We start from the raw sequence: 16988 nt of genomic DNA, 5'->3' as shown, positions 1-16988 counted from the left end.
GGAACAAAAAACAAAACAACAAAAACAAACACCACCAAAAACAACAATGACAAAAATCGAATGGCTAATTCATGTTCATTTTTTACTTCTTTGGTCTAAAATTGAATTTCCTTTCCCTCATACAAAATAAGCTCAAGATTTGAAGTGGTATACCATTTAAAATTTTAAATAAAATAAGATTGTATCTGAGTAACTTGGCCTTAGGAGTCTGACTTTCAGATTCTAACATAGCAACAGAGTGTGACATTATTAGCGCAGTGGCTGCATTTTTTGTGCATCTTTGTGATTAGGAAAGGTATTGGAGGTGCATTTTCCCTTGTTTGGAGGGTGTCAGTATATGCATGAACATGTATATGAAAATGTATTGTGCATTATTGGATATTAAATTACTTAAGGATTTTCTCAAGACTGCTTTTAAGAAAGGAGTGAAAGACCATTGTGTACAAATTGAGTAGTACTGTTAGAAAACTACATCTAAGGCTACAAATAAGAGGAAAAATGAGATCACTGTTACTTTTAATGCAGAGGCAATTAAGTGATCACGTTCCAGTTGCATATGGTGACTGACTTGTCTTATCCGACTGTCTTATCTGAGAACCTCATGTGTCCTTGTGAAAGACGAAAACTAAGAAATTTCCAAGTTTCTCCATCTCCAATTTGTGAATTTCTTGTGGCTCAAGAAATTCCCTGTATTCTCAGGCGTTTTACTTTCTTTATCTTCCTGATTTAATTAGCTTTGAGCTGTGAATGTCTGTGCATCTCTTTCCAGATGGAGCTATCTCCAGAGTCTGGACTTTAGCACACTGGAGCGATTGCCCAGAGCCAGGCTGTGTTGGGGAAGCCGGTGGTGGAGCTGCAGACCAGAGAGTGAGGATGAAGGGCCTGGAGTTAAAGTAACAGAGCACAGTTATGGAAAGCTACTAGTGCGGTTTGCAAAGCACCTTCTACCTCTAATTTTTTCCAATTGCATGTAAAGGTAACAATTCCAGGGCTCTATGCTCCATGAACCATTATGCTCCCTCAAAACCTCAGTCACTTTTTATTTTTTAATATGAATTTGTACCTCTATGCATTCATTCAGTTAACACCTATCAAGGTCTAAGTTTTTATCTTCACGTTTATATTGTGTGACTCAACATTGGTCACAGTCCAAGGCTCGCTGTCTCGAATCTTAGTGAACACGGGAATCATACGATGTGCTTATTAAAAGTTGTGTTCTCAGGCCCCACCTCTAGGGATGCGCAGTCACTGGTAGGTGAGGCCTAGATATTTTGTGCTTTTAGAAAACATTCATGCTAGTTTATGAGGCATTTAATTAGATCAAAAAATCTATAAATTAGCTACCATGTCTGCTCATTTACCACTGAAGTACCCAACACTGAAAATAGTATCTGGCACAGGGTAGTTACTCACTACATAATTGTTTATTGAATTATACTATAAAGACTGCACTAGACTCGTGGTTATAAAGTTGATTTCATCACAAGCCCTTCTGTACCAGTCAGCATCCAGAGAGATAACACAAGGAACACTCATGGAATTCTCAAAGACTTTAATGAAGAGATCGTAATAAAACAAAGGCAGGGTTAAGGAAGTGAAAAACAGAAGATGGCAAAACACGAAAAAACAGAAGATGGTGAAACACTTGGGCCAAGTAATGCCTAGAGGAGCTGCTGCCCCAGGAGGAAGGTCTGAGGTGGGAATCTGATTCCCAGAGCCGCTGAAAGTTCAGTCCTGTTGAAGGGTCAGCCTAACAGGGCCAGTCAGGGGAGCAAGCCAATGATTGTGTCCTGTTCTCTGAGGAGACAAGGTCATTGGGGAGATCCAATCAGGATCCGGACAGCGAGGGGTCTACACGATGAGGTGTCTCGTGGCACAGAGCACAAGGGGAACGTGGACAGTGTTTTCCTTCCAGAAATTGTCAGTCCACTGCTTTCCAATCAGTGCAAAGCTAGTGATGAACAAATCACAGTGAAAACAATGGCTGGCACTTACCATTTGAGCTCTTAGTATGTCTACACGGCAGTGTATATACTAAGTGCTTTCAGAGAGTCGAGCTGCGTTCAGGATCCACAGAGTGCGTGAACATCAGGGCAGAATGATAACCACACAGAAGTTTTCACTTTCCGGATGACTACACGCTTCTAGTCATGTGTACCAGTATATACACATGAATGTGTGCTGACATGGGTCCTTGCACTGGCTCCTCGGGACAGTATGAAATGTGACCCCTTCCTGGAACCTGAATATTTGGAAATTCACCAATTAAATATCATATGGTCTTTGGATAACATTTTAACATCTGTAAAATGCAATAGCTATGGATAGAGTGATTTATGCTAAAATAATTCAATATTTCAACGTTAAACAGCGTAGAGAAAAGTCTTACTGATGTTTAAAGAGATCACATCTCTGTACCAATTTTGTAACTTTCTTCCCTTACACTTCTGGCTTCTAGGACTATGAAAAACCCATTCCTATATAAAAGTTCCCAGCTCTCAGCCTCATTCTGCTAACCCCATGTTTTCATGTGTAAGAGTTAGTTAAAAATCATTTAATTCACTATTTTTAGAGCAACATGGAATTATGAACCAAAACTTAATGATAATGAGGACAATATTTCAGAGGAAGACAAACATCTTCTCTGATACATTGCCAAAAATATGCTGCTGAGATGAAGACCACCCAGAAACTTAAACTGGCACAGGATACGTCAGCCCATATGTATTAAAAAGAAAGGAAAGAAAGAAAGGATGAGAAAGAGAGAGAGAAGAAAGGAAGAAAGAAACAAGAAAAGCAAGAAAATGGACTACACTGATCATTAGTTCAATAGCATTTTTCTAAGTAAAATTTAAAGAAGTTGATCTAAACTCCACATTGAACTTAACAGACACTATGGAGTATCTATGATTTCCTGATCTTTTGCCCTCAAGAATCTTAGAGTTTAGCTGGGTAGGGAGACAAGTCAACCAGCAGCATCCTACAGATCACTACGATTAATTACTAGCTAGAGATGGGAGCACGTTCCCTAGACATTTAGTTCTGGCACTGACTCTGCTTTGGCATTTGGGGGAGGTATCACAGGAAAAATGAGAATTTGAGTTTGACCTTAGAGGAGAAGAGGGTATTCCATTGCAGTGCTGGCAGAGAGGTCCTTCTAAGCCTGCTGAGGGACGTGGCAGCATGGAAGATAAGCATGCGGGAAGACCAGGGTGTCAAGGGAAGGGCAGCCCAGCTTGGTCAGTGGGTCAGGAGGGTGAGGAAGAACCACTGAAGAGTGACACCAGAAAGCCATTTTGGAACAGGTCACGGGAGGACTTGACTACCTGGTGCACCTTGGGATTATTCCTTTGGCAGTGGACAGTCACTGGTGTATCTGGCATCCAGGAGTAGAAAAATACAAGAGGGAGAGGCAGTCATGTGCTAGCTCTGTGCTCCGTGGGATAGAAAGGAACACAGTGTAGACGGTGCTGACTGTGATGTTGTGGGGAACGCAGTCACTCTTTAATTTGGGGAAGGTCTGCGTAGATGAAAAAAAGTGGCAACAGATAAGAAAGCTCTTTAAAAAGGGACAATGGGAGGGTTAGCTAACCAATAGGACGGAGGCCTGGGGATTGCCAAAGATGTCCAAGTCTGAGGTTTCTGGTCTGGGTGACTCACGTCTTTGACGGAGATGAGACTGGTCTACTTCTCCCTCCTTTCATTTTGCCTCTGTTCATTTTTATTTTTGTCTTTTTCGTTTTAATCGGTACCAGGGATCGAACTCACGACCACACACTTGCAAGGCAGGCGTTTATGCCGCTGAGCCAAATCCCCAGCCCCATTTTGGCTGTTTAAACACTCCTCCCCCCTTGCTCCATTATGCTATTAGACATAGGAAGTTTGAATTTCTGGTGGAAAATTCCAGTCTGAAATTGAAGTAAACTTCCTTACTGAGCTTGATTACATACACCTGAAAGTTAATTGCATAGAGTTTGGAATAAGTAGTATATGGGATGGGCGAGGCTCACAGAAGACAATGGAGCAGAGGGAGAAACATGGACAAAACTTGGAAAGCACCTTTGCAAGATCAGATAGGAAACTGAGTCGGATCTGGGTCATTTTTGATGTAATTTGTCTCTTACTATTTGAGGGAAGGAAGTCAGTTCTACCATTGCCCATAGTGGTTTGATTTGAATGCATAGCACAGAATGAGGTCATGTACTTCTGTTTTCAATCCACTGGCCAGCGGATAGCTGGGCATTCATGAGACCTGATGAAAAAGCAAGAATTGATATTTTCATCATGAGGCCCTCTTATCCAGAATTGTGTGTGTGTGTGTGTGTGTGTGTGTGTGTGCATACGCATGCCTATGTGTCTACACCTCTAAAATTTGTTTCCCTTTTTAATTAAATAAAGCCCATGTTTGTTGGCTTTTAGGGTGGGCTACGAGGCCCATCTGTTTAACCAGGCATTCGCCTCATATTGCAGGGGGAGGATTGGCAAGTGTAAGTGTGAATTTGAATACCAGATCCAGGCTATTTAAAGCTGAATTTATCTTTAATAAATTCACCCAGAGGTGTTCAGCAATAGGTACTTTGGAAAATGATCATAATTTGTGCAGAAGAGTATTTTCTTAAAAGATGAGTACTCTGTGATTGGGGAGGGACATAGACTCAGTGAAGTTCATCTATAATAATGTTTTGTTCCCTCGGCTTCCACCACATTGGAGGGCATAGCACTCTGATAATTGCTTTTGATGTACTGAGAGGCAAACAGAACTTCCATTTCATATAATGCAGGACTGATTCCAGAGCAAATAATACATAAATATTTTCTTGCTATGATGTGTTAGAGAAGTCAGTACAACGGATCAAGGGTTATCAATCTTTGAGGTTTCTAAAAAGGATTGCAATTTATGACGTGTTGGGGTAAACAATTGGATTACATTTCTGAAGTGCATGTTCCGTCAGGTAACATCACTGTGATTGGCACTGGAAATTGCAAGTCAGTTCTGTGGTAAGACGCTGAAAATGTAAGACAAGTATGCTTGTACTTATGGCTAATCCCTCTCTGTATCTCCGCTGAATAAACTACGAGAAAAGGAGGAAGAAAGAATGTTTAAATAATAAAACAGAAAGCATGTACTGTGTCACGTTGATAAAGAATAAGCACTCACACAGCTCAAGGATCTGTTTCATCAGTGGTCCAGTCATGAGAGAAGATCCCAGAGTTTGAACATTATGAAAGACTGCAAAGAAGTTACTTCAGTTAAATGTTGCTTTATTGTTTGCTTATTTGTTTTTAAAAGTCTCTGCTAAATTCTTTATTTTTTGATGCATCCTTTAAAAGGCCAGGTTTTTATTTTAACACTCCGGCTCTATTGTTTAGAACTGCGTTGTTTAAAAAAAAAAGGCAAAAGAAAAGAATGGTTTAAGAGTTTTGCATATGTTTGACAGCAGAAGATAATAAATGTAAATAAATCTTTAATATTTCCCCTAATTCAGTTTGCTCCACGCAAATGTAAGGACTAGAAAAACAAATCAACAAACATTTGAAGGCAAACAATATACATAACTTATTTTATATATTAAAAACAACTGTCAAACAATTATGACCTCATGTATTAGTTGCTTGTTTTGAAATATTCCTACTAGAGTTAAAAAATCCTACGAGGGCCTTTGAGCTTTAACATATTGTGCCAATCAGGAGCATATGTAATATATCCAAAGCATGAGGTAAAAATTTTCTTCATAAATTATTTCATAAATAAATAAGTAATTTGCTTGAAAAAGTTTACGAAAAGATGTGTGCTTTTATTCAGTTCTACAGATCTTTCGTGGCTAATGGAAGTGGCTTGATATGGACAGCATCTTGATCTCTTCTATCCTGAGTTAAAATGCAAAACCTAACAGGCAAACTTCAGCAAAATTGAGCCCGTTTCTCAGGCAAACTTCAGCAAAATTGAGCCCGTGAAACTTCATTCATTATATTTTTAAGTGAGCATGAATTTGTTGGCTTCAGTACCTGAAATGTAACTTTATACTTTCAATTAAAGGACGTAATTCACCCTTAGACCTTTGGCTTTAATTTTTCATATAACATATAATTTTGGGTACACTTAATGGTCAGATTTTGTATTATTACAGGTGGAAAAACACCAGCCGCTCTCAAGGGTTTTGTGCTTGCAAAAGCATGTAATTTAATTTTTTTGAACCAATTTAATCAATGATTATTTCATGTGAGTAAATTTACACTCTTGACGATTGCCTTAGGCTTGAGGGCAACCGAGAGGGAGATCATTTCCCCTTTTAAAATGTCATTTAAATCTTGGGGAGCAGCAGGAGATTAAGGGCCTAATCCTTGTGATAAATTGTACTATTTAACTTTGCTAAGATGCAATAGCAGCAGATTTTATCAGTTAGATACCAGCCTTAGAAGTTTTAGGTGGTCTTAACCATTTAAATACAATCTGACTATTCGGATGCATATTTCAAAATTTATTTGACCTAATATTTTCAGTGAGTCATGGCTAAGGAATGTTTCACTCCAATCCTTAGTATTTTTCTGAATAAAAACACTTCTTACTGTGACATGCATATTTCCATAAAAGTCAAGGTATTAACTTATGGCTTAAAAAGAAAATAAAAGTTCTGTATTTCATAGAAGAATCCTTTTCAGAGAGGAAAGTGGTGGTGGACAGTGTTAGATAACTCCAGTGTGGAAAGGCCTATATTTAATGTAGGAATACGTTTTAGAAGGGAAATCAGCAGCGAACAGTATTAAATGACTCCAATGTGGTCATTATCAGTGGACTATGAGAATCACAGATTTTCATGTTAATTTTCCCTGCACACAGAATGTATATGGAATATATATATATTTTTCCCTTCAACTGATTTAAATAGATGATAACTTATGAATAGCTACGCATATGAGACACTGTCTTCTCCCTCCTTTAGGGAATATATTGTTTGCCTCATTGTGAAACTGTATTTTGACTACTGTCTCACCTGACTCGTTTCTCTATTGCAAAAGAATTATTGCTTTTCTATTCATAAAGAGTGTATGAGACATTCTACCAAAATACTTCTGGAATAAATGTGTTGCAAAAAGAAATCACGTATCTGTCTGTGTAGTTATACTAAACGAAAATAAAGACCTTCCAGAAAAAGGAGTGAGATTTTAAGGGCACACATTTCAGTTTTAAGTTTTTATATGACTGCTTTTTTTTCGCTTTTGATAACAGTATGTTTCGAAAACATACTCATTTCCAAAAAGATGCAAGAATCATTTAGTCAAAAATATTTTGGAGGAAATTACCTCATCTTATGCTCACAGATTCATGATTGTACCTCTCTAAAATTCTAATTTTAATCATTTTGTAGTTTAGAGAAGGAAAGATGTTTCTCCTTTTAGCACAAAATTAGTTGCAACCGACTTTCACCCCAGGAGAAACACGCCACTTAAAATCACCCAACCGAAGAAAATGAAGTCCAAACGCCCAAGAAATGTTTACTTAGTTTTGAACACCTCCTATCCTTTGAGTCCTGTCATGGTGATGTTTTATGCATTGTCGATCTCTAGAAGTTAAAAACAAAACAAAACAAAAAAAATCCAGTCCATTTCAGTGAACTTTACATTGGAGACAATTTCTCTCAGCCAGGAGAGTCTTTGGAGATACGAAGTAGGAAAAACAAGGTCACGCCTGATTCCGGAGCTCCTTATCTACCACTGAAACCCTGGCCAGCCAGCCTCACGTCTGCATGTGGCAGTGCCCAATCGGGTCCCCATTTTATCTCTGGGGTGGTACCCCTTCACGCACCCACTGAGCCTCGGCTGCGCCTCCTCGGCGGCTCGGAAAACCTACAGCCACCCCGGTCCGCGCTGCTCTCGGACTCGGACGGGAGTTCAAGTTGCCGCGCAGCCCCGGGGATCGGCGGGGCTTGGGCAGCTAGCTGGGCGCGACTAGTGCGGGTCCCCAGGAGCGCGCCGCACCCGCGCCCCGCAGCCCGCACCGCGCAGCCGGGGAGGGGCGCACACGCACACCCCGTCCCGAGTCGTCCCCGCGATCGCGACCACTTCGGGGAGTTCCCGGTTGCTGGGGGGGCAGCAGCTCCGGGGTGCGCCGAGCCCCCCGGGTCCCTCCCGCGTCCCCGGAGGTGGGTGCCGCCGCCGGCCCCGCCGCGCCGCTCCCCCGCGGCCCGATTGATTTTATTTTCCGGCTCCGGCCGCCGCGCGGTGGGGGCGGGGAGCGGGGGCGGGGCGGAGGCGGCGGGGCCGGCGCGGGCGCTCATTCGCGGCGCCCGGACGCGGGCGAAGTTGTGGCGCAGCCGGGGCGCGGGCCGGGGCCGGGCCGGGCCGGGCCGGGCCGGGGGCGGGCGCGGGGCCGGCGGGCGGGCGGGGCGCGGCGCGGCGCGGCGCGGCGGCGGCGGCGGCGCGGGGACGCGCGCTGTCTCTTTAAGGGACTGGGTCTGGGGTGGCGCTTTCCTCCGCGAAGGCTCCTTTGATATTAATAGTGTTGGTGTCTTGAAACTGACGTCATGCGCGGAGACGGAGGTCCTGACAAGCGATAACATTTCTGATAAAGCCCCGATCTCACTGCCATCTCCAGCCTCCTCTTTTCGGGGTGCTGATCATATTTTTCTGCAGACCTCGCGTCCTCTCCGATCGCGCTCTCGCCTTTCGATTTATTATTATTTTTTTTAAACAAAAAACAACACCCCCCTCCTCGCGTCCCTCCCCTCTCCACCGACACCGGGCACATCCTCGCTCTATTTCCTTTCTCTTTCTCGCGCTCTCTTTTTCTTCCTAAGGGGGGCAGGGCAGGGCCCGGGGGGGAGGCAGGAAAAGACCTTTTTCTCCCCCCCCCCCCAATAATCCAAGATCAACTCCGCGGACAACAGAGGACGGTTCATGGCTCTGGCCGCCGCGCCACCATCTTCCGGACTGGCGAGGGTGTTCGCGACGATTAATCAACAGGTAAGGAGGAGGGGATCGGGGTCGGGGCCGGGCCGGTACCGGGGACCCGGGCCGCTGGCCGCGACGCCTGTGCTGCGCCCGCGCGCGTGTGCGCGAAATGTGGGCGATCGCGGCGAGCGGGGAGCCCTGGGAATTAAAAGTGACTTTCTTAAAAAAAAAAAAAAAAAAAAAAAAAGCAGCAAGCCCGGAGCACAGAAACAGAGGGAGACGGAGGGAGAGAGAGAGAGAGTGTGTGTGTGTGTGTGTGTGTGTGTGTGTGTGTGTGTGCAGAAAGCCAAGCGTAGCCTTCTCGGGTTTCACATGCATTTTCTTTCTTCCTTTTTTGCGCGTGTGATTTCTTTCTCTCTTTCTTTCTTCTCGTGCTCCCCTGACCCCCCCCCCGCCACCCCCCTCACCCGTGCCTCTCCGCCTTGGTCTGGGTGCTGGGGTCCCAGGCATCCGAGCCCTTGCACGGCGGCGACTTGCAACTAACTGCAGTAGCCCCTTGGAGTCAGTGAGGGTCAAGTTCAGCCGCCGGGGAGGAGGAAAAACAAATCCCCGTTGGCCAAAAAAAGAAGTTTCGGCCGGTGCCCCCTCCCTCCCCCGGCTGTCTGCGGCGCTGGCGGATTGCGATTCTCTCCTCCGGGCGCAGCGCAGGAGCTGGGGTGGCCGGGGACCCGCGGGGCCGCCGCCGCCGCCGCCGCGAGCTTTCTGGGGGGCTCCTGACAAGCGGGGAGCACGCTGGGCAGCGGCATGCAGAGTAGTAAGTTGGGCGGACTTGGGAGGGTCGGGAGGATCCTCCCCGAGAGGGCCCTTCGTGGGGTCCCCAAAGTGGGGAAAACTGCACAGCACTGGCTCTGGATTTGAAGAGTTTGTAAAACTTGGCTTGAAACTTTTCCCTCTCTCTCTCTCTCTCTCTCTCTCTCTCTTTTTTTTGCTTTCTTCTTAAAGGCCCAGCTGGGCTGGGGGAGAAGGGTGTCGCATCCGCTGGTGCACCCGCCTCCGAGCGGGTCGGGGCAGCCTGGTGGCCCTGGGGTCGGTGCCCTGCCCGTGCCATGTGGCAGGGCCTTGCAAGCCGGGCGCTTCCGTAGGGGCTGCGGAGGGCCAGGCTTCCTCTGCGCCGCCCGCGGTGGATGCGCCATGTGTCGCGTGGGCCAGGGGACACTGGCCGGGGATTAAACGCCTGACAGCGGTGGGTCAGGCTGGAGGAGAGGCGCTGTGCCTTCCCTTCCCTCCAGTTCCTGTTTGGGCTGTAGACTCTGAAACGCATCTCCGAAAGGCCAAGGCAAACACCGCTGTCTCTTCAAATAACTCCAGGATTATAGGACCCCATGAATAATTTCAGGGTGAGGCCTAGGTGGGGGCTGTTTGAAGTGCAAAGCTGTTTTTGTGGCTGGGAAGGCTTTTTCTTCCCTTTCTGGCTCTGTCTCTCTTTATTTTTTGTTAGTACCTGTCTGAGATGGTGGTGTTTTCCTCTCCCCAGGGAAGTCGGTCACTTTTATGACCCTAGGACTCTAAAGCAATTGAAGTTGGTGGGCAAGAAGGATTGGTGGGATTTCAGGAGAGAAATCTTTGACTTCACTGAAGTGTAGGACCTGCTTTACTTCCCTCATCTTTTTAGGCCTCAGCATTGATAACTTGGAGAGCTTTTTTTAAAAAGAGCAATGGACTTTAAGATTGAGTCAAAATTATGCTAAGATACTCATCCTTATCCTATTTTGGAAAATCCCGGCTAGAATTTAAGAGCAAGGTAAGTGAAGCTGAGCAGCTGAGCAGAGAATGCAGTGCGAGAGAAGAGTTGGGCCCATTCAGAGAACTTCCCTAGTGGCACTCAACTTCTGTAAAGGCACCAGGTGAACAGGAAAGCACTAGGGAGAGATAGGCAGGAGAAAGGCAAAATACAGACAGGGCCGAGAGAGACAGAGTTATTAAGGACGTGATTATCGTAGGCCTGCTTGCTGCCTACAATTTTGATTGCTTTAAACTTTCAAGGACTCCAGGGTCCTCCGAGCCCAGAAGCTAAAATCTATGGATCGCCTTGGCATCCTGTTACTTTCTTGTTGGTTGTAGGAAAAGATGATCAGAGTCACCAAAGGCCAGGGACAGGAAAGTCAAGGCAAGTAGTGCGGGCAGCCAGTTCTTGACGTGGACAAAATGAGGAAAGTTCCTAAGCTCCACTGCTGAGAAGTTTCTAACGTGTTGTGTTGCTCGTTCGCCAAGGAGCCTCTCTCAGTTATTACACCGGTAGTGTTGAAAAGCAGATGACCTAGAATAATTGTAGGGGCCTTCATTTTTCTTTTTTTTTTGCTTTTTTCCCCTTTCCTTAAGTTTGCTGGGCTTGTGGATAAATACAGGGTTTGTATGGGAGGGTGAGTGTTTCCTGTAAGCTGTGATGCTGTTAGCACAGTCTGGAAATGATACCAACATTTTGAGAGTTTTTTTTTTAACCTTATGTGAAAGTTTATTAATGACTTGCTGAATCCTAGCAAGTTGAACGTATAGTTTTCAGCGTTTATATTTCCTTAGAGTTCTTAACTTCCTTTTAAAGCTGTGCTCTTTGATAAAAACGTCTCCAGTCAGTGAAACAAACAGGGCCAGTGGTGTGCTAAAGTTGAACGATTCTTTCTGGATATTAATAATGTGAAAATAAAACCTCGGAGGAGGAGGCAGAGTTAGGATGCCAGCATTCTGATTTGATTTCTACAAGTGCAGAACATTCTGAAGCTTCATTAACACTGCATTGGCAAAGTATAATTTACCCGCAGTGAGCTGATGTTTATAGGTTCCTGATGGATCTGTTATATGTTAGATTGTGTGTGTGTCGAATACTTTTACACACGTAATAACTAAGTCTGACACTTCAAATAAATGGTGGGACATAGCAAATGCCTTCTGGAAAGTTTGTCACGCCTCTGAATTTTAGGTGCAGTTTGGACTGCTGTTTATATTTTGTGCTTTTTCTCCTAAAGGTAGCAGTCAAGGTAAGGAGCTGAATGTACTAGCATCTGTGAATTCTGAGCTCAGAATGTTGACGGCTAATATTTTAAATGACTTTTTAAAAATTTTCTGTTTTCTTGCTTGGAAAACAGTTGGAGCTCCAAATCAGTGTTAGTCATAAGTGAGATCTGTGTGTCTTACTGTATTCTTGGTATTATTTTCGCTTTTCTTTTTAAGTTACTTAGCATTTGCGAGTTAGCTCTGATTTTCACGGTGCAGGTCTCTATATACATAAAGAAGTCTTCATTGCTAGGAAAACCTTCAAAACATGGAAAGAAGAGTATCTGTGGGAAAAGCTACTTTAAAGATCTTAGTATTTTAATTCTATTATTATTATCATCATTATTATTATGATGTCTGTTCATTATTATTATGATGTCTGTTCAGAGATAGAAGCAACACTTTTCCATTAATGATCTGTGTATTTCTCAGTAAACAGTAAGTCAAATGGTATTATGTTTTAACAAACTTTCGTCTTTGTTGAAGTGAGTAGGAATGACTAGCAGTTTTTCAAAGGATTGCCTGCAAGCTTAGAAATCTGAGTTTGAAATTGGAGTATCATAACTGGCGTTTAAACTGTTTTAGTAGTGCATGTATTTAAAAATTATTATTTTTTTTTACTTTAGTTCTCTCTTTGATAACAATGTCCCAACCCTATGTGAGTGTGTATAAAACAAAATATACTTTAGGAAAGTTTGTGGGCAGGTGGCTATAATTGATTTAAAGGAAAAGTTATTATTTTTGTAAAAAGTAATGCCCTTAAAATAAAATGACCGGCTCACATTAGAACATATTCTTAGGAAGATACCCTGGGATGTATAAAATGAAGCCATTCATTCAGGAGACTGACAACTTTCCACTTGGTATTTGCCTTTGCTTAATTTAGTTGCATCTAGAGAGCTGGTGTGGTAGTCTGCATCTGTTTTTGGCAGGCACAGAAAACTATAAACTCAGACAGTTCTCTCCCAAATATCGTAGCTCACAAGTTGCAATCAATTTGATAAAAAACAGTCAACTTTTATGGATTTGTTTTCCCTTGTTCCTCTTGGCCAAGCTTTCAGGTAATAGGTTTTCTTTTTCTTTTCTCTTTTGGTGGTGGAGACTACTAACACCATGCGTAACTAGTTCCTTTATCTTGTTTATGCATTTATTTTCCTAGTTTACTGGTGATTGAAATTTGGGGAAATTAATACCAGTGCATTCAGATTTGATTTTACTTTGGTTGCTTATCTGTGGGATCGCTCAGTCTGTCTTTCAGTATCATAGAAAAAGAATTGAATTCTTCGTTACTGTACAGTTATGATTTATGGAGTTTCAGCATCTTGCTTTGAATAGGACAGAAGATGCTCTTCTAATTTCTGGCCTTTGCCAAGGAGAAATGTGATCTAATTTTTAAGGGCACCTGTAATGGCCATGTGTGAAAAAGCACTTTATAATTATTTATGTTTTAAAACTTGGGGCAGTTTAAAAATAATTGTCAAAATCATTTCTCTACTAAAAGCATTAAGCAGTCAATTAAAATAAATATGCTAAAATATTGTTTTATACTACTGGTTGGTAGGAAACAGTACTACAGAGACACTAGAACTACTTTTAAGGATTTATTCTTGAATGTAAGTAGGGCCACACAATTTGTTTACTGGTAGATGATATTCTATTGTATATCACCTTCATAAATAATGTTCTTAGTGTTACAATTATGGCCTCTTCTTAAACTGTCATATTACTCAGTGGCTCTGATATGTCTGAGAACTGACTGTGTTAGTCTTTGGTTTGTTTCTCTGATGGGAATAGTAATAGAGTATTTGATTCGATTAGAAAGGGATCTTCGGGTATAAGAAAACTTTTTTTTCCCCTGAATTTGCAGAAGGATGGGAGGGTGAAAATGGTTTGAATTCTTGCAAGTACCTTAAATGAAGCAGCCTGGTTAGTGGCTGCAGTTCTGGTAACTGTTAAAGTAGCAATACCTACTTTTTTGTTACCCACTGTTTGCTTTCAAAAGCACAGAGCCGGAGTAGCAAATACAAAGATGAAATTATCTATGCACGTCCAGTTTGAAGCATCATTGCAAATCATTTTCTAAATCAAGGATATAATAGAGCTTAAAAAAAACCTCCAAAACAGACATTAAGGATACTGTTATTGTTCTTAAGTACATTTCTTGAAAAATAATAAAAAAACATTTAATTTTTAAAATGTTTCTAGCTCTTTAAAAATCTGCAGTAAATACTTTACAAGTGGCTAGACACCTTCCCTGGTGGTTTAGTTTATACAAGTAGAAACTTTCTCTCCTACTCTTTCTCTCTCTCTCTTTCTTGTTTTCTTTAAACCAACTGACGTAATGCCAAACTTTGCTTTAAAAGAACAGACAGAAGTAATTGGTAGCTTTTAACTTTTAATAATGTTCTGGATTGGTTTTAATGGCCAAAATGCCATTTTTTTTTTTTTTTTTTTTTTTTTAGAAAAAAGAAAAAAGTTCAAGTAAGAACGGGCTTGTGGCCCGAGGAAGAAAGGCTCTGTTGATGCAGTTATTTTTATTCTTGTTTTTCAATCTGTTATTAAAAATCTTTCCTGCTGAGCCCTGCTGGATTTCTCCAATTGCTCTTTGTGATGGCTGGTGCATTTCAGGTTACCGTAACTTAAACAGTTTTGGGGTTTGGGGAAGAGTGGGTGTTTAGGTTTCCTTATTTCCTTCTTATTTGGAAAAAAAATTAGTTTTTGTTTCCACCAAGATTAATTAATTAAGGCTATCAATGAAGACAGGTCGATGAATATGTTTATATAAAGGGTACCACACCTGTTAGCAGCAGCCTAAAATGTGGAAGTTTAATTGTGACATTAATCATTTTTATGGGCACAGGAAGGAAAATAGATGAAACTCTACCAAAATGCATTTTGAGACTGAAAATATTATTTTATGGTTAGTGTGTTTCTACTGAGTGTTTTTTTTTTCATCCTTACAATTTCACATGATAATTTTTTAGCCTTATTTATCACATAATATTTTTAATTTCTTTCTTTTTCCTCTGCTTAATGGTCATTTTCTCAGATTCTGCCTTGTACAGGCAAGTAGAACTTCGGTTAAGACTTTTCCTAGGGGTGTTGATTGACAGGGGGCAGCTTTAGAGGCTGGAGAGCGGCAGAATGTTTTCAGGGGGCAGAAAGAGTTGTTCCAGGACTTTCTTCCTGAGCGGTAGGCGTCCCCCCTGAAGCAGGGCCCTGGGCCCTTTGGGTGGGTTAGAACTCTCTCTTCAGTATTTCTGATGTGAATCATTGCTAGGGAGATTTAAATCTTTAGATTACATACTGTGGACTTCGCTTTTAATCCCAAACTTGTTCCTATAAAATTCTTTTTATTTTTTGTGCAGAGTGCATTTAACAAACGGTATATACAGAAAACAGTGAAGTGTCTCATGGAAAAGAGTAAAGTCCTTATGGTAACTGTAAAGAGCATTCTGGATAGTCGGGCCCTTGGAAGGGTTCTGTTTAAAACTTTGGACAGTTTTGATTTACTTCATGTGTTTGTCAGCATTTCAGACTTTAATGCAAATCCCAGGTACTCCTCTCTTGCTAATTTAAGGATCTCTGTGTGCCCGCCTGTGGGGAACGCAAGGAACTTCAACTCCCTCGTTCCCACCAGCATCACAGGACTTTGTGGAAGTAAATCTTGATATGTTTCAGTTTTTGCAAAGTTTTCTAACATAAATTTCAGGAGCTCCCGGTATGCATCCATTAGATGTTTATATCATGATTGTTAGTTTGTTACTTGAAAACTGAAGGAAAGGCTGAAAAACAAAGCTTAGGAAGCAGGAAAAGAAAGCCAGAGGAAAGTGTTTAGAGCTGTGGTCCCTAAATATCAGCAGTTTTTGTGTGCTGTTGTGTGGTGGGGTGGGGGTTTTGTGGAAGATGATACCCCCCCAAAAAAAAATCCATCAATTGCGCGTTTCATTCCCTCCCCTTAAGGTTTACTTAAACAATATGTTTTGGTTTTGCCTCAAACCATTCAGTACCACCTCTACTGGGAGAAGCCAGCACTATCTTTGCTTCCTAGCAGCAGAAGGGGGACACTTTCTGTTATATAATGAACAGCAGTGTCCTTTGAACAAAGGTAATATGTTTTGATCTGTGTACTGTTTTGGTAGAGAGGAGAGGGCTCCCTCTCCTAGGGGCTGGATTTTGGCAGCGTAAATGCCTGCATGCTTGGAGTGGTCTGGATGTCTGCACCGCGTGTGGGTGATCGTGGGTACCTGTGCGTGCTCCTGTAGGGGGTATCATGGAATGCATGAGGTTGTAGCACATGCACACCTTGATGGTTGAACTTAATGTCACAGCCATGAGCTGTGTGCTTTAAGCACGAATCTTTTAAGGAGCTACAGGACCTATTTATGAAATGCAGAAGTTTGGAGGATGGAGGTTAAACATAACCATCCTGATCCTAATGCTTAGGAGAGCTTCTGAATTTACTCATAGATTTAAAAAAAAGAAAAAAAAAACCCCACTATAAATCAAAGGGCTTCCTTTTGGTGTATTTTAAGAAGTGCTTCTGGGGTCATCTGTAAAAGCCCCATTTTTGTGGGTCGAAGCAGTGAGGTGGCAGCTTTGTTTCGGGGAATAGTTGGTTTTATGGGCTTTGTCCTTTACAGTTCCCTCAGCCCAAATGTTACATCAAAATAACACAGAACATGTAAGGGCTCCGCACTGTGTACGATCGCATGCGTTTTTCCCTAGGGTGATGGATTCTGTGTGTCACCCCAGTGTGATGCTATGTACCAGGCTTGTAAGACTGGTTTTGAAGGTGGCTGTATGTCCTGTTTCATCAGTAGCACAATGCAACAGCTTTGGTAGCTGGGTGATTGACACGATCGGAAGGGGCTCTGGAGCATGTTCCAGATACTGTTAAGTAAGACAGAAGTTAGCATCTAGTCAGTGACTTAACACTTGAATAAACAAAGGTGTAGTTGACTGCCTTCTATAGTAGGTAGAGGTAGGATTAAGTTAGGAGTGCCCACTGTTTATTTGTGTTTGTTTGTTTTTCAATTTGGAGGGAGCTG

General features: G+C 42.4%; 1 protein-coding gene across 7 annotated transcripts in view; it reads left to right on the top strand.

Moving 5' to 3' along the window:
* Positions 1 to 8405: 8405 nt before the first annotated feature.
* Trps1 (transcriptional repressor GATA binding 1) overlaps positions 8406 to 16988 on the top strand; it is a 231408-nt gene continuing 222825 nt past the window's right edge. For 3 of the 7 annotated variants that reach the window (XM_013143982.3, XM_063257652.1, XM_003479840.5), the window contains exon 1: positions 8406 to 9703. In XM_013143982.3, coding sequence (XP_012999436.1) covers positions 9694 to 9703 — 10 coding nt within the window. In that variant the 5' untranslated portion in view covers positions 8406 to 9693. The other 4 variants (XM_063257653.1, XM_063257650.1, XM_063257654.1 and 1 more) reach the window with 2 other exon arrangements.

The sequence above is a fragment of the Cavia porcellus genome, unplaced genomic scaffold, assembly GCF_034190915.1.
Source record: "Cavia porcellus strain 051 isolate PalLab524CR breed Dunkin Hartley unplaced genomic scaffold, mCavPor4.1 scaffold_10, whole genome shotgun sequence".
Lineage (NCBI taxonomy): Eukaryota > Metazoa > Chordata > Mammalia > Rodentia > Caviidae > Cavia > Cavia porcellus.
This window is presented reverse-complemented; position numbering and strand designations above follow the sequence as displayed.